A 27,675-nucleotide genomic window follows, 5' to 3' on the forward strand; every position below is an offset into this window, starting at 1 on the left:
AATAAGCAGCTGTCTTTACAGTCTTAATGGAAGGGGCAAAATCGGTGAATTAATACTTCCTTCTAACCTCAAGTTGAAATATCAGCAGGTTCATCGTGTAATGGGCAGATTAAAATGACTGTTCAGGTTTGTGACATTTTGAGGGCTTGCATGCTGAGCTTAGCACTAACCTAATGTGGTTGCACAGCCTTTAGCTTAGAGGTGGCTTACAGAAGGGTGGAGCAGACTGCATAGCAAATCATGACTCTTACCTGCTCACCTGCTCTGCTTTCTGGTAGTTTGCTGTCTTCCTCTGGCATGTGCATGTCAGTATCAGTGATAGTCCCATGGTGTCTTTTTTTTTAGCTACTTCTGTGACACAGTCAGTGACCTGCCTTTAGACCATATCTGACCAGTCACTGTTGGAAACAAAGCTGTGTAGTTGGAGGCCCAGTAGGCATCTCTTCTGCTTGCTGCTGCTCTCTGTGTATCTGTCAGTGTGACTCCCTGTGCTGTAGGATGCTTTACCTTGGACTACTGTGTATGATGGATATTGAGTGTCCCTGTTCCTCTCATAGAATCACAGAATGGTTTGGGTTGGAAGGGACCTTTAAGATCATCTTGTTCCAGATCCCCCACCACGGGCAGGGACACCTTACACTAGAAGGTGACAGAAAGACAGAAAGTCTCAAAGTCTCTCCACTGTCTTAGTGCACAAGTTTGATCTTGGTTTACCTGTATGTATTGTCTTATACATTTTTCTTTATCCTAAGATATGTTTTATGAAAAAATCATGCCTAAATTACATTGTCTTCCAAACATGATTATATCCATTTGGATCTCCTCCTTCTACCTTGTATTTATGTATATGGACTGGAGAAAACACTGTTAACTCTAAGGTCTGAGCTCCTGTCTTCCAGAAAGTAAACTCTGTAAGCTTGGATTCATTTGTTACTAGAATTCTGTCTTGGCTTTATGCAAGCAGGAAGCACTCATTCTGAAGATAGCTAGAAATCCTTGCATACTTGTCATTATCCAAATTACTGTGGAGGAAAATTTTATTGCATTAAACACAAGTATCTAATGATGAGTTGTCTTCATTTTTTTGCAGTGGGCTGTTCATTTACTGTAACCATTTGCTCAGATACTGTCTCATTAGGTGGAAGACTATTTTAGGTACTCCTTTTTCTGTCTTCTTCCCTTGTAACATCACACATTCCTCCCAGTTTAGTTACATTTCTCCTATATTTCCTTAAGAAGCAGCATTTTTCTGTACAAGATAGGATATTTGCCAAGGCAATAGGCTTATCAGTTCATGTGAGCACTTATTGTGTCCGTTTTTGCTTTATTTCATGTGAAATAATGGTATTAGGACCTGATCCCAAAAGGACAGATTCAATGGTTATTCAGCACTAAATCCTTTCACAAAAAGTTATTTCATGACTATAAAAAAGATTTTTTTCTGTTCCTTTGCAGTCACTCTTGGAAGCACATGATATTGTGGCTTCAAAATGTTATGATTCCCCTCCTTCTAGCCCAGAAGTCAATAATTCTTCCGTGAACAACCAGGCTGTTCCAGTAGATGCTATTCGTATCCTTGGAATTCACAAAAGAGCAGGAGAGCCACTGGTAAGTAATTGAGGGTGAGTGTGTCTTTAAAGTGCTTTAGTGGAAATGTTTGCTCATACCTGGTGTCTTGCATTATGTTTTAATTATTTTCATTATGTTGTGTAATTTATTGGGTGATGAGCTCAGTATTGAGAGGTTGAAATAAGATACTTTCATGTTCTCCATCCCATCCTCTCCAAGAAGTAATGGGATAGTTATTAGGCAGTCACTGGCCTGAATGACTGCTGGCATAACTGACTAACACAACATCTTGATATAAGATGACAGGATTGCATGCAATCAAGAACAACAGTAATTTTTCAGTCTTATGAAAATCTTGTGTGAAAGCACTTCTGTGTCACCTGATGCTTCTCTGTATCAGGAGCTCTAACACTGTAGTAGCTGTGACTGTTTTCATTGGAGTGAGTGGAATATCCCACAGCTGTGTACTTGTGCTTGAGGTAATGGTGACATGAAACTGAAATTCAAACAGTGGTAAACTGGGTGACCTGTACCTCCTTCAGGGAGTCACGTTCAGAGTGGAGAACAACGATCTGGTGATAGCCCGAATTCTTCATGGAGGAATGATAGATCGGCAAGGTCTTCTGCATGTGGGGGACATTATTAAAGAGGTGAATGGCCACGAGGTTGGAAACAACCCAAAAGAATTGCAAGAACTGCTGAAAAACATCAGTGGAAGTGTCACTTTGAAAATTCTCCCCAGCTACAGAGACACTGTCATTCCTCAACAGGTCAGTAGCACATTTCTGATGATTCTGTGAAAAGAACTTCTGCTTAGTACTTTATTGTGTAAGATTCTCTAATATTCTGGATTAGACATGTTTTGATTATTTTGTGAATATAATGCTAGAAGGAAAAGTAAAATGTATTTTACTATATTTAAACCTATAATAAACCTGTATTTACCTTTAATTACATTTTAGAAATGAGTTTATTCACCTAATATGCGTGCTTAGAAAACTTGAATTAGTGTCTAAAATTGTTAGGCATTTGTATGCTACATATAAAGCACGTTTCTTTGACCTTAAGTGACCTCTGATGTCCTGACCACAATCACACTTCATGCAGTAAAGTGTGTGTGTGTGTTTATAACGTGGTTAGTGTCAAAATAATCAGTTTAACAGGATGCAGATATGTATTTAATTCAACGGACAAGCTTTAACTCTCTTGACTTCAGTGGGAACTTGGATGGTGGCTGTTCCTTATCCTTTTGTTGCTGTAGGCTGTCAGTTTCTCCATGGCAGAAGTGACTTCCTGAGCTGAATCAGTCCTTTGAAACAGCCTATAAGATGCTCCTTCAAGTAGTGGGTCTTAATGCCTGCGACTTCCACTGAGTAGAGGCTGAGGGAATGTGCTCTATTGAGGCTGGTGCAGGGCTTCCTTTGCTCCCCAGCCTGAGCAAAGAGAATCAAAGATGTTTTCAGTTCAGTCATGCAACCTACTGTTTCTTCCCCTGCATCAAATTTGAGTCTTAAGCAGCTGAATGTCCTGTTATTTTTGCCATGAACTCAATGTTTTAAAAGTAATTCTTAAGATTCTACCAGCCTTAAATACAGTGCTCACATTCCAAAAATTTGTTTGTATTTTTAAGTAATTGAAAGTCAAAATTCTAACTGAGTTGTATATGCTGAAATGCAGAAATGACCATTTTGTAATACCATCCCCAAATGGAACAGATTTTTTAATTTTTATCATGAAGCTACTTCAGCCAAGGCTTGCACCATTGATTATTCCATCCCAGTTAGTGAGTAACTTTTTCCCCCTAGATTGTATTTTACATGCCAAATGCAGCTTGGATCATATCAAGGTTTTTATGCTGTAGGTAAAGACATTACTTCAGTTTGACAGATAGATTAGTCAGAATGTATTTTATAATGCTTAAGCTTTGTTACTTTTACACGTTTCAGGTTTTTGTCAAGTGTCATTTTGATTATAATCCATATAATGACAACCTCATCCCATGCAAAGAAGCAGGTTTGAAATTTTCTAAAGGAGAAATTCTTCAGATTGTAAACCGGGAAGATCCGAATTGGTGGCAGGTTGGTAAAAAGATTAAAATAAGTAAAATAAAAAACTGAGAAGCATCAGTAGGTGCCTTACTAATAAATTCTTTAATTTATGATCTACTTCCATTTAACAGTAGATACATGAAAAAAATATTTACGCTGCAATCCAATTTCAAGCTAATACAAAGATATGAAGTTGAAATACTAAAGGAAAAGTAATGTTTTAAATTGTATATGTAACACTCATTTTACTGTTAGTTGTGTTTATTTTTCTTTTTGTTTTTGTGTCATAAGCCTGGACATTCCCACAAATAAATTTAAGGTGGACAATTTTTAGAAAAAAAGTCTTAGTTTGACTATAATTATGGTAAACCTTCCCTGACAGCAGCTGTGGAAGACATGGACCCCTTCCTGAGTGCTCAGAGATACACAGAGAGAGAAATTAATCTTGTGGATTTGAAGGGAGTGAGAATAGCTGTCTGGAGAGGCTGTATGTTTTATTTCTACAGTGGTCAGTGTCTGTGAGCTGTGTATTATGCATGCTCATAGTCACAGTGTTTGGCACAGTTTCAAATATTAACAATTCATCCTGCTTTAAGGTGATATTCTATTACAGTAGAAATGTAATCCAATGCTTATGCTATGTTTATTTTTTACAAGACACTATGCACAGAATTAAACATTATCAGTGCCTCTGAAAATGGGATAAGTGAACTTTTAAGACCATTTTATGAACTTTTAAGACCCTTTTCTCAACCGAGATCCTCAAAGCTGGCAAAGAGTATAGCATTATTAACTTCCCTTTTGAGCCCTACATTGCTCACCCTTTGCAAGGTAACAAGCAGAAGAGAGCCAGACTACCTGAGAACAAGATATATGACTTCTTTAAAAGCAACAGAAATATTCCAATATACCTAAGTAGCTGCTGAATTTTGTTGCTTCTCAGTGACAGTAATAAAAGAAAGAAAGACAATAAAAAGTGTGAGGAAAGGCTGAGAATTTATTGCTGCCAACTTAATTAGTTTCAGAAGTAGACTCTCCAAAACTCTGGAGGAATTTGATGTTTAGCTCATGCTGACTTCTGTATTGCCTTTCAATCTCTCCAGTTGTAACTTGTGGGAGTCCAGGAGAAATAAATCTTCAACACTCAATCTGGCAAAATTGAAATGTGTTAAATCAGTATAGTGTATTGCTATGCAGATCATGCCCCAGGAAAAAGAAGTTTAGTTTTTCCTCATGCTTTCCAGAAATGCTATACTGTTAATGAAACTTCATACTGTAAAAAATCAGTTAGTCATAGATAAAAGCATAAAGTTGAAAAGCAAACATCTCCTGTTAGCAAAAGAAGGATTTATTGCAAGCAAAAGATTTATGGAGAATTAAACACTTCATAACTGTGTTTGTGTGTGTTAAGCTTGCTGAGAATTGAGCTTGCCATGAAATTATTTTATAGAGAATTTTAGCCAATTCATTACTAGGAATGCTCAAGTTACTAAGATTTTAAATATGTAGTTGCTTAGTGCAAAATGCTTGAAGGCATGATTAGGGAAGTGTTACTGGCATTCACTGGGAAATGACAATTAATAAGCTGCACTGAAGCCTGTTTGGAGCAGCTCAAGAATATAAAATAAGTATACTGTATACTAGCAAATCTTGACTTTTGTCACCTGAGACTTCAGTGTCTGGAGCCAGAGAATTCCACTTGGGAATTTTATGCCAAAGTTTTATGTCTGGAGGAGCGTACTAACGTAGTGAGAACCAGTAATGGAACTTGCATCTATTTTACTTAAGTTTTCTGAATTTTAATACTCAATATCAAGACACTATTCCTGTAAAAGAGAATTTTAATATTTACATCTGACTCTGAATTTTTAAGTCTCAGTAGTAAATTTATCAACACTCACCACTGAGAAACTGGCAGCGAGGAAGTCAGTCAACACCATCGTGATGAGAAAAATGCTTCTTGCAAGTTAGATATAATTATTTGTTTGGGTTTTTTTCCCCTCCCAGGCTAGTCATGTCAAAGAAGGAGGAAGTGCAGGTCTAATTCCTAGCCAGTTCCTGGAAGAGAAGAGGAAGGCTTTTGTTAGGAGGGACTGGGACAACTCAGGTGAGACTTAGTAAATTTCAGGAGTAGATTTTGTTCTGATTCCTTTTGCTTTTCCTGCCTTCCTAAATAATAGAAAAACTGCTATGTGAGATTACACAGATTATTGTGAAATGCTGAATTTCATATTTTGACTTTTGCTGAAGGACAAAGGGTGAAGTCTGTTTAGTGTTCAAAGATACATGAATCCGTTTTGCCACCTGGTGATGGAAAGCTGAATGAGGTGGGACAGGCAGTGTGCACTTTTAAAAAATTTTTTCTGTGGTATGCACTGAAAGTTAATAAGCTAAACATGAATTTTTCAACTGCTTTCTTTTCTAGGAAAATATTTTTTTCTGTGTTCAGTTCTTCCTGTACCATTTGATGGGTTTGTAAATAGATGTAATTTCTTGCCCTAGGATATATACAATTCTAGAATAGTCCTTATAAATGTATTAATCTAAAATTTCATGTATTCATATAAATAAGTTTTAGAAATAAACAGAAATTGTGAGTTCATCTAGTTTTTTATTTTTAGGGCCTTTCTGTGGAACAATTAGCAGCAAAAAAAAGAAAAAGATGATGTATCTCACTACAAGAAATGCAGGTATCTCTTAATACTACATGAAAGTTAACGTTCTTTAGGTGTCAAAACTTGCAGAGTGTAGTGTATCCAAAGCTAAAGATTTGCAGTAAAATATTTGATTATAAGTTTGATAGATCAGATAGTTTTTATGGTTTAAAAACAATAGCGATCAGTGCAGACATGGCTGTGCTGAGTACATCAATTGGTGGGTGGAAATCAGAGAAAAACTGGGTGTTAAGGAAAAACAGTGAAATGTTTTGTTGCCACTGGGCTGAGGGGATGTGATTTTTCGTTTCTGTTCAGCATTGATGAGGCCACACCTAAGGGTACTGGGCACTTCCCAGTGCAAGGGAGATGTGGACGTACAAAGGTGTTGGAGGGACTGGAGGAAAAGTTGAGACAGCTGGGAATGTTGAATCTGGAGAAGAGGAGGCTCAGGGCAGCTCTCACCAATGTGTACAAATGCCTGAAGGGAGGGTGCAAAGAGGATGGAGCTGGGTGGGCTGTTTGCAGAGTAGCCCAGTGATAGGGCAAGAGCCAGCAAGCAGCACAGGCTCTGAACGTCAGAAAACACCTTTTCCACTGTGAGGGTGACTGAGCACTGGCACAGGTTATCCACAGAGGTTGTGGAGTTGTCCTCCCTACAGATACTCAACAAGTGTCTGAATGTGGTCCTGGGCATTGGGGTGGACCAGATGCCTTCCAGAGGTACCTTCCAACCTCAACCATCCCATGATGCTGTGGAGGTTCACTAATTGTCAGTCACAGTTTTCCCCTTCTGATCAAACACAGACTTTCTCCTTAGAAGTAAAAGAGAGAACCTGACCTTATGTTGTCCATGGAGAAATAACTATTTTATTCCCAAACCAATTTAAAGCTAGAAGTCTTGTATCAAACTTACTGCCCTCTGAGCACTGTTTATATTCACATGGGGTCTGTTGATAAACAGCAGGACTACTTAATTTTTTTTCCTTACAGTTCTGAGTGTGTATTAAACTTTTTTGTACTTTTCTCAATGTAGAATTTGATCGCCATGAAATCCAGATATATGAGGAAGTAGCCAAAATGCCTCCTTTTCAGAGGAAAACCCTGGTCTTGATTGGGGCCCAAGGAGTGGGGCGAAGGAGTTTGAAGAACAGGTTTATTGTGCTGAATCCTACTAGATTTGGAACTACAGTGCCATGTAAGTTCTCAGCATTCCTATCGTAACATCATCCTTTGATTAACTGGCAAGTATTTGATGTTTATCCTTGTGATTCAGTGTTGGAGTCATTTTGTCAGAGCATAAAAATTGTATAGAGTGGGAAAACACTTCCTGTTCCTGAAAACTGAACTAACATATGACCATGAAAACATTTGTAACTAGCACTTAAATGGTTCTGATGCTGCAGAATAGCAATTTTTGTCTGTGCAGTATTTCAGTCTGGGTTTCCTCAGTGTCAGTCACCATCCATTACTGAGGTCATTCCATAAGTTCCCAGTAACCTTCTGTAATGAATGGCCAGTGGAGTTTCTCAGGTCTGCCTTTTAGTTTTCCACCTGTGGACTAGGCATTATAAATTGTTGCTTTAGTTTAGAAATTAGGGAAAAGCAGCAAACTTCCAATAAAACAGAAGTGTTTGTGATCTCCAGGATTTGTATAACTGTATTTTAATATAGCTAGCTTTAAGCACATGATCTTTTATTTTCCCCCCTATAAATAGCAGAAAAAAAACTTATTTTACCTGAAGTATGTTTTCTTGCCTTTTTTTCAGATGCTTTGCTCATTAACTTTTTTTTTTTTTTTTTAACTCTTCCCTCCTGTTTTGGCTGCTGACCAGAGAAGCCACTCTAGCTACATTATTGTTCTCCTGAGATGTGCTTCTCAGAATTTCAAAACCAGTCTGTTCCCTTGTTTCCAGTGGGCAAGAAATTGATCTGATAATAATAGGAGGAGGGACAGGTCTGAAAGAGTCTCTCTCTCTCATTTGCTGAATCTCTAGCATCAAAACTGGCCAGGGCACTTAAAATTGGTTGATGGGCCTGATAACAAGGTTGACTTCTCAGTGTTACTTTTAAAAAGAAATCTTCTCTTTGGAATTCCATTATTTTATATTGGCAAAATAGTAAGAGGCTTTTTACTGGTTCTAAAATTCTTACTCTATTTCAAAAAAGCCTTCAGAATTACTTATTTCTCTAAAATGCTGTTTAGATGCTTGAATATATGTAAGTAATGCAGCACAGTTGTTGAACATTCTTCAAAGGCATAAAAGTAAACTTTCCCCAATCTGATAGTCTAATCATGCACATGCAATACCCAGTTTATTGTATATAGAACCTTTTTTTCTACTTCAGATTTTGAGTGGGAGAATCAATAAACTTAGTTGGTCTTTGATTAGAAGAAAATTCTCCAGGTTATTCATAAAGAGATTTGTGTAGGATGTGTTTTGGGAGGTGGGAAATGGATGAAACTGATCCAGTGCTCCAGGGAGAAGCATGTTCTTGGCGTTGAGTTCCAATCCAGCCCATGGTGCTGTGGTTTTCTTCAGTGTGAATAACTGAACTGTTAAATCATCTCTTAGCTGTAAGATGTTAAAGCTTACTCTCCAAAATTAATTGCAAACTGATATGTGATTCTTTTTAATGTATTGTATTAACCACTATAGCTTTAATCTTTCCATAGAATCTTGACTAAAACTAGATGTTCTAGTAATATGTTTATTCTTAACAGCTTCAGATGATCATTTTTCCTGGCATTTGTGTTTTCTCTAAGATTGAAGTGGATAGGAATTACTGGAAGGGAAAGATTGCTTTCCACTTGTCTCAACAAGTTGCACTAAGTGATGATAGAAGTATTACCAAAGGGATGCCCTGACTGTTAGGTTTAATATGTTCTAGAGTTCAAATCTAATTAAATATAAGTAGCAGGTAGTTAATATGGGGATAGGGCAGCAAACAATAATAATATGATCTTATATTTTATTTTACTTTTTTAAAATCTTATTTTTATTTTTTTGCCTAAGTAATGTCTGTACTGCACAGTGTAGCCAATGCCCAAGATAGCTGATAATGATTTACTCAAATACTGGCTTTAATCTTTCTGCAGGGAATTTACCTTGCTTTAAAAGGGAAGTTGTCCTGGAAAGCAGCATTAGCTCACTTCCACTAAGATTCTGCTGTGGTGGCTGGGCTGCTTCTGATATTTAAACTAACTTTCTTTATAGCCAGCCCATGTAATTCTACCCTGAACAACAGGACAAATACAGAGAGCAAAGGTTTTGGGGGTGGGATGGGGCAGATCTTGTTGTGCTCAGCTATTTTCAGAAGTGCATTTGGCATTTGAGAGTTAAACTTCCATTTGATTTCCAAGTCACTTAAATAATTATTTTATTAAGTGAATACTTAAAAAGATTGTATGAATGAGTATTGTATATGGTGTGAAGGAGCAGGCAAAGGAAACAGGCAAATGGGTGGGTAAGCACCATATAGGAAACAATATAAATAAAGGGAACAGGAGGGGCTGTGCTCAGTTCTAAAATTTATCTAGAATGAAGAATAAACCTGTACATGGAGCAATTACAGCTGTATAACAATGTGTATTATAGTTTCCCTACTTAAGCGGCAGTCCAGTTTCGTATTTATATTCCAAATATAAAATGAAAACATTCAATTTATATTTTTAATTTTTTGTTTAGTTACTTCACGGAAGCCAAGGGATGATGAAAAAGATGGGCAAGCGTACAGATTTGTGTCACGAGCTGAAATGGAGATGGATATTAAAGCTGGCAGATACTTAGAGCATGGAGAATATGAAGGAAATCTTTATGGCACCAAAATTGATTCCATCCTTGAAGTTGTTCAGACAGGAAGGACCTGCATCTTGGATGTAAATCCACAGGTATATGATTTATAATGTTATTATTATAATAAGTGTGCGATTATAATGTTGAAGAGGTGAAGAGAGATGCCTTCAAATTTGAAGGCTTCTTATCTGGTTTCAAGGTTACAATTATCAGCTGGATTCCTGTGTTTGTGGCACTTACTTGGAATGAATTAGAAAGATGGAAAATACCCAACCTAAATTCTGCATGAAAGAGGAGTCTTGCAGAGTAATAAAGAATCTTTTTAGCCAAGGAAAGAATGATGCTGAGCATTTCAAAAGGCAGTGTAGGAATTTCCAAAATAGAAATAAGAATCTTCACTTATGTATTGCTGCCCATCGGCACAGATGAGTTTTGTGGTGTCCCTTAAGCAAGGGGGAGATGTGGTGAGTCACTCTCTAACCTTGGTGGTTTTTTAATTTTTTTTCTTTTTCTTTGCATCTAGGCTCTAAAAATACTGAGGACTTCAGAATTCATGCCCTATGTGGTGTTTATTGCTGCTCCAGAGTTAGAGACTTTGCGAGCTATGCACAAGGCTGTGGTAGATGCTGGAATTACAACCAAACTTCTCACTGTAAGTAGATCATTTCCTATTTCGTTTTCTTTGAACAAGATGTTCTTAGATCTTTTAAAAATTCTTTATCATTCATTTTAGGTGAAATTTGTTCTGAAACAAATGTCTCTAAGAAAAGTTAGGCAAGACTTTTGCTGATTACTTAGTAGAAGTTAATCAAATACTATGTATAAGGGAGATTGCTTCTTTCTTAAAAATAGACCTCTTACAGAGAAGTGTTGATTACAAAAATTACTTGTAATCTGTACTTTGTGAACTGTCACCTTTGATTATTTGCAGCAAATGGTAGATATTTCATGGTTGCAATTGTCCTTTCATGCAGATGTCTTTCCTTGACTTTCCCATCTCCCTCCCCGCCCAAATTTTTGTTCCTGTTTGTCTTATAATATGTGTGTGCTTTAAAATGGAATCTGTAATGCTTGGGAAAGATATTGCAGCTTGTGACAAAAAAAGAAAAAGCAAAAAAATCTCACTAATCAACAAACCATCAACCACCCCCCCCCCCCAAAAAAAAACAAACCCAAAAAACCCCAAGAATGCGGGTTGTCCTTGTTTTCACTGCTGCAGCATCATGTGCTGCACTGAGAGTGGCTGATAGCTGCCAGAATAAGAAGTGTTGAACAACTTCCCTGTTGTTCCTTGGATTTGTCATATAAAGTGAAGGGGCGTGTTTTGTTCATTAGATCTTCCCTCCTTTTCTTAGACACTATGTGTAGCAGAGGGAAATAAGACAATTTCTCCAATGCAGTTAAGCATAAATACTCTGTGTGGGCATGAACTTTCCCAGCTTCAGGAGCAAAGAAAAAAAAGCCAGATTGAGCAGTTCAACTCCCCAACAGGAAAAAAGCTGTGTTTTGCTGATGCCTCATAATGATAGGGCTGCAGCTTCATAGGAATATCTTGAATAAATGCTGACAGGGCACTCAAAGCTATAAAGTGGGGGGGTGTTAGTATTTCCACTAAATTAGTGTATAATTTTTAGTCATGGCTTCTAGTTATTATGCATTCTAGTATCTCTGTGGATGCTCAGTCATCCCTCTTTCCTGCTCCAAATGAACCCTGAATTTTATGGTGCATATACAAGAAGGCAAGGTTTAAACTATCCAGACAAGTATAAAAATAATTTCCTGCACTTCCTAATATTTGATTCCCTAAGGGACATCTTTGGCTCTGTATTACTTCTTACAAATAATAGAGAGGGTCGTTAAGTTTCAGATATGCATTTATGTGTTTTTATGGATTTTGCATTGCATCCCTGCACGTGTATATGGAGTATGATTTGCTATTTCATATTCTTGTGCTTCCTGAACATATGAAAAACAAATGTCATTTAAAGTATTACAGTTTGCTTGTTAGACCTGGCTGTATTATTTCTAGCATCCTAACCCATTCCATTACAAAAAGTCTGGCTCTTGGGTTCATACCTTTACTTGTTTCCTTCATTCACTGTGAAGGAAAGGCTATTTACAAACTTGGTTTTTCATTTTGGTTTTTATATTGACAGCGGTATAAGGACTTGAAAATATTGAAATAATTACTGTAAAGGGAGACAAGTCTCATAACTACTTCCAAAAAAATTGCTGTTGCACAAAAATTGAGAGGAATTTTTAAAGAATGTAGGACTAGCAAAACACAAAAACATGCTCAGAGGCACTTTATAAAGGCTTCATCGTGTAGGAATATAAATTTCTTGCATATTTTGCAGCTCAGGTCTGGACTACAGTAATGTAGCAGTAGTTTACAAATGAGGGACTGATGTCAGGTGGGCTAGGCTAAAATGTTGTCTCTAATAGCCATAAGGTATTCTAGAGCTTTATTCTGCTAGAAATTGTCTTTCATTTCACCCTAATTTAAAATCTTGGGGGTTTTTTGATGTCTTCTATGGAAATAAAAGGGACACAAATATATTTACAAAACTGATTGACCCAGTCATTCCTAAAGCATTAATTTTATTCTGGTTGGATCATCAGTTGCCCTTACAAAGTGATTAACTGCTCCCTGTGCACACCAGCCCAAGTTCACATGCTTCTATTGATTTTCTTCAAAATTGTAAGGTTGGCAAACATTTGCTTGCCATATTTAACATTATTGACACCACTCAGAACTTTCTCAGCCCTTTCCATGTATTTTAGCTCAATTTCTGTGTGAATGTATTATAAATGAACTTTCCTTATTTTTAAAATGTATGTGGTATCTAGCTTTAAATAGTCAGTTGCAGTATGTACTGAAGGGATCTTCTTCTGCATCTCTAAGGATTTGCCAAGTCTTATCTTTAAATCTGTAGTAAGATTTAGATTCACTAATCCTTAAAAATCTCTTGCACAGGACACTGATCTGAAAAAAACAGTGGATGAGAGCGCGCGGATCCAGCGAGCGTACAACCACTACTTTGACCTGACCATTGTCAATGACAACCTGGACAAAGCCTTCGAGAAGCTGCAGACGGCCATCGAGAGACTGAGGCTGGAGCCCCAGTGGGTCCCCATCAGCTGGGTCTACTGAGTGCTCCTGAGGGAGCTGCACTAACCAATAAAGTCAGCAGCAGCAAACGTGACGTGTAGATACTGATGATAACCTACAGCACCTGTGCATTTTTACTCTGTGTATATTCAAAAGTACACTGTTCTGAATTTTTATAAAAATGTTGAAGAGAAAGTGTACTTAAATATGTAATTTATTTTAATTTTTCTAACTTTTTACAGATAACCTTTCTATTCATATCACATGAAGGAAATGCGTTTAAGCATTTTTCTATGTTTTGATTTAGTATCTTTGCCTTTTTCATCTAAGAAACTTTCATTCACTTCAACATTTACATCTTGGTCTTACATTTTCACTGTGATTAAAAAAGGATACTTGAAACAATTTTTGTAAAATTTGTTAATGTCAGTGTTTAACTGATCAAAAGTCTATAGCTCTTATTAGGAAAGAACACTAATTTCTTTGAGGTTTTTTTCTTCAAAAAAATAATAATTTTATGGGAGCAGAATTTTAAATATTAAAAGCAGTAACAAAAACACAGGTCCATTGCTCCAGCTGCTTTCAGCTTAATGTTGGTGCATTCCTGATGTTTCAAAAGTTCCTGATATCTCTTGATTTAGATAACTTTTGTGTAGATTCCCTTCTATCTGTCTCCTAAAATAACATAGAGCAATACCTTGCAAGCTGCTTATTATGCTTTCTTGGGAGCCAACCTGTTAGCCCATACAGTTGAAGTACTGACATTAGAAAGTCATAGGCAAGGTAATTCAGTGCAATTTGAATCATGGTGAAGTAGCTTGAGAGAGAACCTGATAATGTGGAGCCTTGTAGGTGACACTTAATGTTTAGGACTATTTATTCACACTTGTGAAAACACATTGCTTAAAAAAAAGAAAAAAAAAAAAAAGACATTTTCTTTTCTTAGGACATTGTTCTGTATTTGTGTAGTGATCTGTGGCTTCATTTCCTGTGATGTCTAGCTGGGTTCTAAATTATCTTTTAAATATTTGTGTGTGATCAACTGCTGTATTTTGAGTGTTGTGTAATGGCATTTCTGTGCTTTTTCTTACATTGTTTTTAATTGCATTTTTCATTAGATAGCTTGTGAATTGGAAGCTTACTGCTAAAAAGCAATGTTGTTTATAGGTTTTTTCGTTTACAGTGTATTTCCTTTTCAGTGACAATTCTCCCCTCAGTATACTCATTGATATAATTCATATTAGGTTAGGTTCAGGTTCATTGATCAAAACTTAAGCTGATGTAAATTAATGGGAACAGAAGGAGAATACAGCCTGTTGCTCAGATGAGCTCTTTTTGTGACCATGTTTTATATGACATTGTCAGCTGTTGTATATAGTCACATTCACCATCACATACTGGCTTAGGTGTCTACACTGAAGTCATCTGTTCAATTCCTCTTCCATGTGGTGACAGGCACCTGGCTCTGGATTCCTTTTCAACACCAAAGTGTGACCTGGAATGCTATCAAAAGGCATCTTCCTCAGAGCTATTTCTGGAGGAAGACAGGCTTAGGCACTGTAAAACAGCATTGCTTCCTGTGGCTCAAGACTTTTATGTGCACAAGGAAAGAAAAAATTGAGTGGATGCAGTAGAGGAAAACTGTTTGAAAAAACCTCAAAACACCTGTATGCAACAGATGATTTTTACATAGCCTGTAAAGTTGGTTGTTGTGGGGGAAGAGGGACAGAGGAGGCTTGAAATCCCAGTGTGTGTGTGGAAAATGTTAGTTAAACTTGTGTGTAGCACAGGAGATCTTCCTGGCTCTTAATACTGAGATTTCAAAATGTTTTTCAGAGGGAATATGAAATTCTCTAAGGAAAATTTGTACCACTGCTTTTTTATTGTTATGCTTTCCAGGATGTGTTTTCTCTGGTTTTTTTTTTTAAGAGTTTGATACAGCTCTCAGTTGTGGCACCAGCATGGGACTTGTAGTTTTCTTTCCCAGGAGACACGTTCTGTGATCCTGTTGCTCAGAGGCTGCTTTGAGAAGTGGATGGAGTGTGGTGTGTAGCAGCAAATGACAGCAGGGCTGTTGCTTGGCTATTTCACTGGTTTGCTTTTGGCACTGTGCTGAACATGGCTGAACTGTGTTTGTGTACTGTGTCATGGGAGTCCTCCATATGCTGTAAATAAGATAGGCTGTCTGGACAGATGAGATGCCTTTTCATTATGAGTTAGAAATATACCCTCTTTCTGATGCCAAAAGTGGGCTGACTTCACTCTTCCCCAATGAATGGAATGAAAAGATTCTTCAGTTTACACGCCTCAGTACTTCATATTGCAGACATCGCTTATTTTCATCTTTTTTCTGTAAATTTACTGAACCAAATACATGAAACACAGCCACCAAGGTGTAGTCAGGAAAGCTTCTCTCTGCTCATTCTGTTTCCATCCCAGGGAGAACACTATCAAGAGTGTCTCCCTAGTTAGCAATCTCCAGAATAGTCACGTATTTGCTAAAGCCTAAAGCTTGAATGTTTGCTTCAGGTTCACTCTGTGGGTTTAAGTCAGGAGGTGGGGTGTTGTGGCTGAGCTTTGGGTGGTGGTGGTGATGTAGATGGCAGTGAGCAATTCTGTATTGCAGTTCTGAAGCAGTAAGAGAAGGTGACTTGCTTGGGTTGGCACAAAGATGGTGTGGAAGTAATCTGCAGGTCTGATTCAGTTGTCTGTGTGCCCGGTTGGGGGGAAAAAACCCAAACCCAAACACCACACCCTGTGCATCTGTGTGTTAAAGCTTGAGTGTTCACACTGGCTTGCTTAATGGTGAGAGGGGGAGGGAGATTGCTTTGTTTTTTTGTGGTAGTTTTGGGTTTTGGCATAGTCAGATTTTCATCAGATACTTTGCCTAGTTTGTCCCCACCTGGTAGAATGACTGGAATGAGAAAAACAGTTACTATTTTTTAAAAGGAATGTTCTTGGAGGTTCTTGAAATGCTGGTGTTGTTTCAGTCACATCCACAGCTGTGACGGTCCCTACCTGCCGGGGTGTGCTGCATCAGCTGTTGTACATTGTGCAATTAGGGGAGAAGACACTATGAGAGGCTCATTTTGAGCAGGCAAAAACATTTCATAAAACACCTGTTTGGAGTATTTTGGAGGAGTTAAAATAACTGGGATTTCATGTTATCTCATTCTGTACTAAACATTCATTTTCCAGATTCTAACAGGAAAACATTACATTGACTGTTAAAGAGTACAATAGGTGTGTCTGAGAGAGGTGAAGATGCTGCTAAATGTTTAAGATATGTGGTATGTATCACAAGATAAATATTTAAGTAGTTTAGGAAAAGTAAATTATCAAATAGTTGTCTGTGTATATGTATGTGGATGGTAAAACAAAAAATGCTCATGTTGGTTATCACATTACTAAGCTACCACGACTTAATCCAGAAATGTTACCTGCATGTGAGACTTTAGAACTGGTACACTTCTCTACCTGGTTTATTGTGTTTACTAATGTATATTTTTCTAAATATACAGATATTTCAATCTAAAAAAAAAAAACCTATATTTATCTGTAATTTCTATGTTTTGGACAGTGCATGAGGTGCTGTAAAATTCTGTACATATAGAGACTTATAGAAGAAACATTGTAGTTGCCCCGTGAATGAAAAGTTATACATAGAAGTACAGTCAGTATGCCAAGACCTGTAAGTTATTTCCCTGAATTCACCAAAAATTCACTTAAGCGTGCACCAGTCTCAGCTCTCCTGTAAATACTGTGGTGCATTGTGTACCCAGGTGATGACCTTGCTGTCTCCAAGTGTTATAGCAGGTCTGCTTTAGGTTCTGCATCGAGATGCAGTCCAAGTTTAGTGGGATAATTATAATGGAATACATCATCTTACATAGATTTATAAAGGTCTTTCAAAATGTTCTGCAAACCTTTGCAACAAAGATAAACATGGAGCAGAATCACAGATCTTTGTAGGCAAGGAAAATCAAGTTCATAGCCAAGGCAGTATCTGTGACTTGTGCCGTGTTCTCGGCTCAGGGCAGCTCTGTGTACTTAGTTGTACAAAAGCTTTGTGGAGCAGGATGGCAGATCAGCTCATCGCTTTTGAATTTCTGTTTATATAAACTGTCACATCTTGGCTGAGCTCAAATTGTGACGTTGTTTTCTTTCATCCTCTCTACTCGCTGCATCTTCTAAAATCCTACCTAAGTGACTTGCTTACAAATTGCCTGCAGCTCAGTGCTCAGGAAGTCACCTGGGTTTGGGTTTGTTTTTTGAAGAGGGTGATTCAGCTAAGAAATAGGAAACTTCTTTCTCTTTGAAACACAGAAAATCCCTGGCTAGGTACCCCCTTGAGCCCAGTGGGCCTCTGCAATGCTCAAGGACCAGCGGAGACCGATCAAGCAGAGCGCTCCAGAGGTCAGGAACTGGGTTCTTACCTGTGCTTACACATGAGCCAATCTTGTGAACATAAACTCCCTTCACCTCTCCCATGGTTTCCCAGCCAGGCTTCCTGTAGGTTGTTGCTTCTCTGCTCCCACTGAACCTTGAGGCCGTGTCCCAGTGCATGGACAGTGCCTCCTGCAGCAGCTGCCCGTTGCCCATTGTGCCTGTGGGGGCAGCTCTGGGATAACCAACAGCTGGGCTCTGTCCCATGTGCTGCACATCTGTACAGGCTCTTTGCTTCATGCGGGGTTCCCTGCCTCACCCAAAGTCCAAAGAGTTCAAGTACCACATGGTTATTGCCAAAATTCATGATGCTACTTTGCAGAAGTGGTGAGATCATTTTATTGGTGTTTGTGTGGTGGGTACTGGATCAAAGACTCGCAGTCTGCTGGGCCTCTTGCCTTAAATACCCCTCAGCTCCCAGCACCCTCCTCTCCCTGCAATAAAAACCTCTCCTGGGCCACTGAAAGGGGGTCTATCCTTAAGGCTGCTTTAATTTACTTTCTCTGGTGGGCTGTTGTGACTGACAGTGCTGAAGTGAAGTCCTGGCCCTTCTTTTTATTTTCCCTGGGTTTCTTCTTTTTTGGCCTGTACTTCTTAGTTTTCACATGTGTTTAACAGGCTTGCTGGTGGGAATTGTCTGGGATTCTCAACTTGTGTCTTATAGAGGAAATAGTAGTTAACAAAAACATCAGTATTTAGGACTTGTATAACTCACTGGTTTTAGGCCCAAGACAGATCCTAAAAATAAAAATAGTAAACACTTGTAAAATAATCAGTTTTGGTTATTTTTACAGGCAGCTTTGGCTTCTGATCATATTAAAAGCGTGCTTGTGCCCACACACACAAACACCCATATATATACATATATAAATAAAACTTTGGGGTAAATGCTGCAAACAATTCAGGCAGTGTCTCCTGAATTACCTGAGTTCTCTGCAGTGGGATCCTGTTCCACAGTTACATTGTCAGCTGCTGAATTCTCAGTTCATTTGCTGGTACTGCAGCTGGGATTTACTGGTACAGGCCTAAAAACAAACCCCAGCTTGGTGAAGGCTGTGATGTAGCTTCACCTACAAATGGAATTTATTTAGCAGGGGTTCAGCAATATTTATATTTTATAGAGTAAGTGACACTTGAAGTAATTTTTTTCTTGGTATTTGGAACTGTTTCTTTTGCTCATTGGGTATGGAGTTCCTTTTGCTGCTAGGACAGTGGTCAGGTAACAGAGTTAAAGTAGTCCTGGAAACACTTTCTCCCATTTAGCCTCTTCCTTTTTATGTCAGTAGCTCCATGCTAATACTTTTCAATGCAATTCTGGTTGTTCCCGTGGCTGAGCCAACTGTTGGTTATGCCACAAGCAGCCAACATTTACCTGAGTACAGCAGAGCCTCTTCCAAAAATCCAATCTCTCTGTTACCTGACTTCTCACATGATCCATAGCATAAAGCAAAATGAACAGTGCTGCTTTGTACAGACAAAAAAAAGGTTTTGACTGATTTTTGTGGGTTTAGGTCTTCTACACAATTATGTGTGGAGATAACTCTTGAAATATATTGTTTCCCCCTAGGAAAATGCATGTTGAGCATCCCTTCCCCACTCCCCATGTGTTGCCCATGTGTAACATTTGTGCACTGTGGTGTAGGGAGGGGAACTGCTTCTATGGGGTTTAAAACACAAGAAAGTTGCTGCTCTCCACCCTCACACCGGGCTAAGAACTGTAGGATCTTGGTTGTGTTTGGGTTTAAATGTGTATTAGAGCTCTGTCACCAGGCATTTCCTTACCTTGCTTTTCTCACAACTGGTTTTGCCAGTTGGAAGGTCTCATGGTTTTCTGTTTCGTGTTTTTTTTTATTTCTACAGTATATTAAATTAACCTGGATTTGAATTTGTAAAACTTCCAAAACTGCTCTCCTGTAAAAGATAGTTTCTTTAGCTGAAAACTTCCTACAAGAAAAACCTTAACCTGAATTAGCTGAATTTTTTAATATAAACCTGGAAATTATTTAGTACCTAATTGTTTGAATACAGTACTGTAGAGCAGGCCTAGGATATGGGATTTGTTAGCATTGTGACTTCATACTGATAAAGTCAGCTACTATGTGGGATGTTTTTAAATTGTGACTTGTTTTCTAAGACCCCCCCACCTTGTCTTTTTCACAGCTAATATTTTCACAATAAACACAGCCAAACATAAAAATGTTAATGTACAAATGATGAAATTCTGTTAATTCCCAACAAAATATTTTTGTATATAATAAAGATTTAATATTGAAAAAATGTAATTGGTTTTTCTCTGATTTTTTTTTTGTCATAGTCTGCATTTAAGCCATGTAAGGTATCAAGGACCAGTCTTTGAATCTGCCTTTTATCTTTGGATTTTGGTGCTCCACTTTCATAAAAGCAGCTTTTCAGTTAGTCTTGTTTATCTCCCTGTTCATGAATGTGCCAAATCCCCATTCCATGCACAGGGACACCCTGGGAATGTCGTCATTGCTGAACCTGGGCACGTGATTTTCTGAGCAGTGCAGCTCAAAGGGAGTCGATCTCCTGGGCCCACACTGGAATGGGCCAGTGGACAAAGCCCAGGGAGGGATTTGGGCAGCTGGAAGGAGGCAGGTGCTGGGGACTGGCGGCAAGGCAGAGCCTGCTGGCCTCTGCACACTCTTTGAAAGGCTGCTGACCTCCTCCTGCATTGCAAAGGTATGGATTCTCCAACCTTCCTCCTGGGCAAGGCAAAGGGAAGCAGGACTTTGGGGAGGTTAAATCAGGGTGTGAAATCACACCCTTCATCACACCAGCTTCAGCCTCCTCTGAAGGACCCTATGGGTCTTTTACCACCTCCTTTGCTAGGGAAGACCATATCTAAGCTTGGAAAAGCACTTTCCATGTGAGGCCAGCCTGGAGTCGCTTGTTTGTCAAAGATGTAGTCCCCAAAAGAAAAACAATGGAAATGACGTGTAAGTTATTCCATTTTTTTTTTCTATAGCATTTAATAGAAAGTTTTTGTAAACTCATTACAGAGGTGACTCTTAGAAGTGATAGGTAAAAAGACAACTGTCCCACTTACAACACTGCTCCCAGAAGCAGAGTTCCATGCTTCAGCTCCTCAAGGATCTTTCCTTCTACACCAGCACAAAGTTCAGGCAACACCATGAGCTTCCCTGAACAGATGAGCTGCAGAAACACCCACGGCCCAGCGTGCAGAGCTACCCTGAGCTCCCAGGCAGTGGAGAGGCACCGTGGTGCTTTCCTGCAAAGTGCACGTCCTCATGGAAAGCTGAACTGATGTTACTTTTAAAGGCCTCTTAGACAATCTGCTCAAGGCCATGAGGGAATAGAGCAGGGAAGTGAGCAGAACTCCTACCCACCAGCTACACTGCAAGGCCTGGTTACTGATCACCCCCACACAGGTGCCTGCTCATTTGTCTCTCAGCCATCTCAACTGATACTCCACCTACTTGGAACATCTTCCCAAACCCACATTTACAGTGGTCTCTGCTGCATTTCTGTACCATCCATGATTATAAAAAATTATGATGAAAAAACATGCAAAATAGTTCAAGCACATAGTGCTTTACTAATACTTTTCTGTTAGTCAAAGAAACAAGCAAAATATCTGCACTGAAAATGTCATATGGTAAAATGATCATTTCTGTGGTGTGCAGCAGGGACCCTTCATGTGCACACACCAGAAGGCATTGCCATGCCAAAGTTCAGAATGCAGCTGAAACTTGCTAACACAAGTAAAAACATACCAGAAAACAGAATGCTGTACAGAGGTATGAATCCCTGAAGTGGGTCTTGGTGGTTGAAAAAGAGGCTTTGTTATTTCCTGCAGTGTGCAGTTCATATCCGTAAAAGTCAAACAATAATTAAGAGAATCTAATCGAGTACCTTTCAAGAGCCCTCCATTGCACTTGCTCCAGAGTGAAGGCATTCTGCACACCCAGGCTCAAGGAGAAAAGCAGTTGCTGCATTGCAGAACCCTGGGTTTCCAGGGTCTGCCTGTTTGCTTGCTTACAAAAAGCAGTTTGTACTTAGCTGCTTTCTCCCATGCATATTAATGCAAGCAATCAGGCTTTCACTGCCCTGCAGATCTGACACCTACCAGAGCAGCTACGTTCAGCTTCTCTCCCATGGCTCTCTTTTTTAATTTCTCCCCTTCATCCCTTATTTATGTACTTCCCACTGAAACTGCAGAGTCCCCTGGTCACCCTAATTCCTGGCTGTGCTGCCTTAAGTACCAACAGAAGAGCTCTACTGCTGATCCCAAACACACCAAAATTACAGAGCTACAAAAGAAGCATCAGGCTACAGCAAAAACTGTACACTCAGTACAGCTCCTATACATTCCCACCTAAAGCATGAAATCCATACAGTGCAACATAAAGAACAAGTGGGAAGAATCTCGGTTCTTTCATGGTTACAGCTCTTACAGAAGACTCTGTCATCTCCAGATTAATGTTTGATGAAGCAAACAGCCTTTGCACGACCTCAAATCTTCCTCTGTCAGCCAGAGCGGCCACCAAAGGACTGCTCAGCGCCACAGTGCCATCGGCTGAAGCGACGTTAGGCTGCATTCAGGAGAGACAGCAAAAGACAGAGACATTAAAACATTTTCCAGGCACTGCTGTTCCTGCCACTGCACAGCTCAGTTTCACATAAAACCACAGGAGAGCTGACAAGGCAGCAGCAAAAGGTCAAGATTTCCTTTGCTATTAGCCCTGACAAGTACGACGTACTGATCCACAACCAAAGCTCCATGGCACAATTTAAGGGGAAACATCTCTCCTACTGTGTCATTCCCTGAGTTCCACTTCTCTCACTGCACATCACACTTACCTATCACTCTGAGCAAACAAAAGAACTCCCCCTGCTCCTACATATTTAAAGGATTTTACTACTGTTTTTCTAAGTGACTTTAAAAAGCTTAGAAAAATCACAGAATCATAGAAAATGTTTTGGGTTGGAAGGGACCTTAAAAGATCATTCAGTTCCAATCCCCCTGCCACAGGCAAGGACACTTTTCACTAGACCAGATTATTCAAAGCCCCATCCAACCTGGCCTTTAACACTTCCAGGGCTGGGGCATCCACAACTTCTCTGGGCAACCTGTTCCAGTGCCTCACCATTTTCATAGTAAAGAGCTTCTTCCCATCTAAACCTACCCTCCTTCAGTTTGAATCCAGTCCTTCTTGTCCTGTCACTACATGCTCTTGTAAAAAGTCTCTCTCCATCTTTTTTGTACATTTCCTTCAGGTACTGGGAAGCTGCAATTAGGTCACCCCAAAGCATTCTCTTCTCCAGGCTAAACAAATCCAATTCTCTTACTCTTTCCTCACAGGAGAGGTGCTGCATTACTTTAATGCCCTGCACCATTCCTTCTGCAGTTACAATAAATGGCCTCAGAGTTTTGAGACTTCAGGGTTTGCCAAGGCTCAAGCCCTGTTGCTATCAAAGTGAAATTTGTTTCCCAAGGAGAGATGATTACTGTTACTGAGACTTTAAAACAGTGGGACTATTAGAAAAACAGCTTAAGTCACAATTTTCTTTTGCTCCCAAGCCATGAAATCTCCCAAACACAGCAATGATCAGAAGTTAAGATATCCACGTGCAGTAAATTACGTGCTGCATTTGCCATGTCAGATTCTGACCTAAGCACTGCCTACAGCTGAAATTCCCACTGGAGCTTGACATCTCCTCCTTTACTGGGGAGAAACATGGCAGAGGACACAGCCACTCCCGCTGCTGTGCCCACGAGCACATCTCACGTCCATTACTCACCAAACAACACAAGGCTGGCACAAGCTGAAGATCGCAGCAGGCCCGCAGCAGCACAAGGGTGTCATCAGGCAGCTCTGTGGAGGACACATGCACAGGTCATTTCCAGCGAGCCCTGCACCAGGCTGGCTGCTGGAACTGGAGCTTCAGCAGGGAGCTAACAGCTCCTCCTCAGCTGGATGTTTGCAAGGGGCTGATCCAGCCCCTTCCTGCCAGCAGAACAGAATGGGATGGGCAGAGGGTCTGACTATCTCTGACTATCTGTGTCCTTGAGAAAAGGTATTTGTAGGAAAGGAGGTTTTCTCCCCAACACCATGCCTCTCCCTAAGTATCTTCTCAGTGTTTAACTCTGAGTCTGGAGTTTGGATGAATGACTTAGGCCTTGAATCAACCAAGAACCTATGCTCCCAAATCCATAGGTGATGCTAACTTCTGCCATGCCCAATCTGAGAGGAATGGCAGAGCTGAGACTGCCCTGGGAGATGGACTAGCTGATCCCTGTGGTGCCCTTCAACTCTGGAACAAAGAGGCTGTAATTCCTACCACAAGCAACAAGCATAAAACAGCTTTTGAATCTAGATCCAGCTACATTTATGTCTGGACTTTAGCAGCAGACATTATGTCCAAAGTCAGGTAATAATGCAACACACTCAATTAACTGTGCCCTGCTGTTAATGGCATCTGACAATTGATAGCACATCAGCAGGTTTCTGTTTTCTATTTCTTTTCTCTCTCCACAAATGAGTTAAGCTCTCCCACCTGGGTCCTGTGCATATGTGGATGCACACTGACATTCTGCTGCACGGTGCCACAATTTACACTGGACTTTCCTTCGTTATCTTAATGTCAGGGAATTCTTTACATACAAGACAGAAGAGAAAAATCCAGGGTAGTCTGTCTTGGACTTTGCAGGTAGCTTTTAATTAACACTGTGGTGCCAACTAGATTGTGAGGATGGCATTTGTTTGACATTTATGCTTAATCTCCAGTTTCAGCAGCTGCAACAGAGCCCTCTAATTGCAGTGTCTCTGTGTTAAACTCATTTTTGCTAAATTTAGTTTGAACTTGAACAATATACACTGTTACACAGGAGACAACACCTAATTTGTAATTCTCAGCCTTTAGGCAGGAAGGACTCTGGCATGCAATAACTACAAAAATTAGCTTGCCAAACTGCAAATGCTCACACTCAGCAGAAGCAAAGTTGAGCAGTCTTGGGGGAATGTGTAATTTACACACAAAATCTGTCAGTGACTGAGGACTGAATTTAATTCACAGCCAGGAATGCTAAGCATAGTATACCAAACTCATAAAAAGGGAACAGAAAAATTTATGTTCATGCAGCTCACCAACTGCTCAAAGAAAGCCATAAAAGCTTTAACATGGAGGGAGCTTCTAAAAGGAAAATAAAATTTTTAAAAGGGCTTTTTGCAACATACCAGATATAGCACTGATAAGAAGGTGAGCAGCTGAGAAAAGTTCTTCATCCTGAGGCTGATATTTCTGCAACAACAGCTCACTCTTTAAACTGCACCCTAAGAGCTGCAAGAAGTCAAGGAGGTCTCTTTGTTCTTCAAGTTTTAACTCCTCCAGATCTGGCTTGTCTCCTGTGCAGATATCATCCAACTGAAAGCAAAAGAATAAGCAAAACTTCTTGAAAAGAGAAAAATCCAAGCAAAAGGGAATGCCAGTACTATTCTGAAATTACTTTTAGGAAGAAATCCAAAGGTTCTTCATCTTACCATGTCCCCCAGGGCAGTCACCATTTCCTCATGGAGCAAGAGTTCACAAAGGGTTTTATACAAAGCTCTCTGCTTGTCTTCAGGAAGCTTCACAAAGGGTTGGAACTGGGTCTTCAACCGTGACAGATCTTTCCCAAGAAAGCAGTGGAAAATAAAACTAAGTATGTCTACACAAATGCCAGTAAAACCAGGTAACATTTTGCTATGTGTTTCACAAGCTCATTTGTCACCACACTTTGACATCCTGATTTCCACCAGCACAAGTTATAATGTAAGGTTTGAACAGATCTGGTTTTATTTCCTAAGGAGCCAATGAAACCCCAATGCAAACATTAAGAAAGAAGAACAGCTACCAAGAATCCACATTTTGGTGTATAGTATTTTAAATATTTTGAAATCCAATACTTTAATGTTAACAAACTAACTACATCTTAAGTCTTCCACTTTGAAGTTTATATCCAGAGAATGTTCATTTATAAGACAGAATGAAGAGTACTCATTAAGTACAAGGCAATGCTCTGCATTTATTTTCTCACAATTCAACTATGATACTGAAATTAAATCTTCTGTGACATAAAATTACCATGTTGCTAAAAAAAATGAAGCTTTCAAATCAACAATGCCAACTGGAAGGTTGGAATGGCTCTTTTTTCCACATTCCAAAAATGTGGGCATACAAGTGTTCTCAAATTTGTTTAAAAGAAATTTTCCTTTGTGTCATTCCAGTCAAGAAACACACTCTGTTTAAAGACGTCCTTTATAACTAAAAAATTACTTCACTGGGGGAAAAAAAGCCCAGCCACAGGCAGATATTTTGTTTATCTGATGCAATGGTATGAATTTGTCTATACAAATAACAGAAAATGAAATGTACTTCCAAATTCTTTAGCAAAAACAATTTTTTTTAGCTTTTTCATTTTCCAAGAGACAGCAGAGGTTAAATTATTTAAAGAAACCTCCGAGCCTTTTAAGCAAGAAAAGCAAATAGGTCTGGCAAACTAAAACAAAAAATAGAACGGTGGCATACCATTCTTTCACAAGTGTTTTTTACATATTGTTTATTTATCAAGGGGGAAACTTAGAGACAAGAGGGTGATATTCATCAGGAGAACCAGCTGTAAGAACTCCACCAAGAACTGAGAAAAAGCAGTGTGTTCTGAAACCTTGACTGGTTTTCCCTTCTTCCATTCCATTCCACCAGTAACATTCCTGCTTCTTCTTTCCACATTCCTACAATAAAAACTTGTACCTGGGCCATTATACCAATTTGCAAATCTCCATTTAAACCACATTTTGATTTTCTCAGTTACAAAGCTTCTCAGAAAATAATGAGGCTAAGTGAAGGCAAGGGAGATGACTATTTCTGAGACTTAACCTGTAACTGAGAAGCTTTACTGAGCGTGTTTTTCAAATAATGAGAAACTATTTTCAGTGACCCCTTCTGAATGAAAGCATACATCACCACTAAACTTGCAGAGGTTATCTGGAATGCAAAAGCGCCATCTGACTTTGTAAGATGATATTTATGACAGATGGATTCAGAATCTTCACAGAAAGAGTCCACTGCATACACTCACTGCAAACTGATTTTTTAATATTCTTTCAGTGCCTTCTCCCAAGAGTTCCTGATAAGAGCTATTAAAATGAACTGACAAGATTTCTTACTTACTATTGTACCAGATTATTTCTGCCTATCAGGTTATTTAATGCACTGTAATATAATGATGCAAAGCATTTCTGGTAATACCTTGTTTCAATATAGTTATAGAAGCATCACTGGGAATGAGGTTTTTAGCCCCAGAGTACATCTCATTATCAACAGCATCTGGCTGATAGAGGAACGAAGCATCTCTGAATTGAACTGAATGGGGAGAAGCTGAGCCTTCTGTACTTTCTTTTTCAAAACCTCCTTGCTGTTCATCTAGCAGACAGAACTCTGTAATTAGAAATTCAATCAAAAACAATAATTAATAAAATAGATGAGCAATTACTGCATGAGATGATAGCTTGTCTTTGCTAGTGTTCTTGCATGTCATTTCTCAGTGTCTTGTCTCTTCCAGATGGAGAGAATGCCTGTGGTTGCTGTGCATGTGAATTATTGAGCATTCCTGCAGCCCTGATGTTTGGTACAGTGTGTACAGACAAGACCTGTGGTGCAGCTGCCTCCTAGAGAACATGACACCAGCTCCTGTGAACTAAATTAATGTAGACAGAAAATAACATGGAAACTTCCTGCTGACACTGGAAACCAGAATGCTGCAGACAGGAGATGCAGGTAGGAATTCTTGATGTTTTCACAGAATCACAGAATAAGCTGAGTTGGAAGGGGCCCTCAAAGATCATCACATCCAACTCCTGGTCCCACACAGCACCATCCCCAAGAGTCACACCATGTGCCTGAGAGTACTGTTCAAATGCTTTCTGAACTCTGTCAGGTTTGTGCTGTGACCACTTCTCTGGGGAGCCCATTCCAGTGGCCAAACACTCTCTGGGTAAAGAACCTTTTCCTGATACCCAACCTAAACC

General features: G+C 39.3%; 2 protein-coding genes across 10 annotated transcripts in view; one reads left to right on the forward strand and one right to left on the reverse strand.

The window, feature by feature from the left end:
- PALS2 (protein associated with LIN7 2, MAGUK p55 family member) overlaps nt 1-22,201 on the forward strand; it is a 61,600-nt gene extending 39,399 nt beyond the window's left edge. For all 5 annotated transcript variants that reach the window (XM_064704490.1, XM_064704489.1, XM_064704491.1 and 2 more), the window contains exons 4-12: nt 1,456-1,608; nt 2,112-2,339; nt 3,516-3,647; nt 5,625-5,724; nt 6,239-6,307; nt 7,308-7,469; nt 9,961-10,163; nt 10,592-10,720; nt 13,046-22,201. In XM_064704490.1, the coding sequence (XP_064560560.1) occupies nt 1,456-1,608; nt 2,112-2,339; nt 3,516-3,647; nt 5,625-5,724; nt 6,239-6,307; nt 7,308-7,469; nt 9,961-10,163; nt 10,592-10,720; nt 13,046-13,222 (1,353 nt within the window). In that variant the 3' untranslated portion in view covers nt 13,223-22,201. The remainder of the gene's footprint in view (nt 1-1,455; nt 1,609-2,111; nt 2,340-3,515; nt 3,648-5,624; nt 5,725-6,238; nt 6,308-7,307; nt 7,470-9,960; nt 10,164-10,591; nt 10,721-13,045) is intronic.
- Nucleotides 4,595-27,675, reverse strand: part of GSDME (gasdermin E) — a 42,470-nt gene continuing 19,389 nt past the window's right edge. For 4 of the 5 annotated variants that reach the window (XM_064704496.1, XM_064704495.1, XM_064704497.1 and 1 more), the window contains exons 7-11: nt 26,897-27,085; nt 25,150-25,277; nt 24,847-25,033; nt 23,411-23,484; nt 20,585-22,200 (exon numbers count right to left, since the gene is read on the reverse strand). In XM_064704496.1, coding sequence (XP_064560566.1) covers nt 21,970-22,200; nt 23,411-23,484; nt 24,847-25,033; nt 25,150-25,277; nt 26,897-27,085 — 809 coding nt within the window. In that variant the 3' untranslated portion in view covers nt 20,585-21,969. Of the gene's footprint in view, nt 4,767-5,518; nt 5,676-20,584; nt 22,201-23,410; nt 23,485-24,846; nt 25,034-25,149; nt 25,278-26,896; nt 27,086-27,675 lie in introns of those variants that run through there. The other variant, XR_010439118.1, reaches the window with a different exon arrangement.

The sequence above is a fragment of the Zonotrichia leucophrys genome, chromosome 2, assembly GCF_028769735.1.
Source record: "Zonotrichia leucophrys gambelii isolate GWCS_2022_RI chromosome 2, RI_Zleu_2.0, whole genome shotgun sequence".
NCBI classification, from domain to species: Eukaryota; Metazoa; Chordata; class Aves; order Passeriformes; family Passerellidae; genus Zonotrichia; species Zonotrichia leucophrys.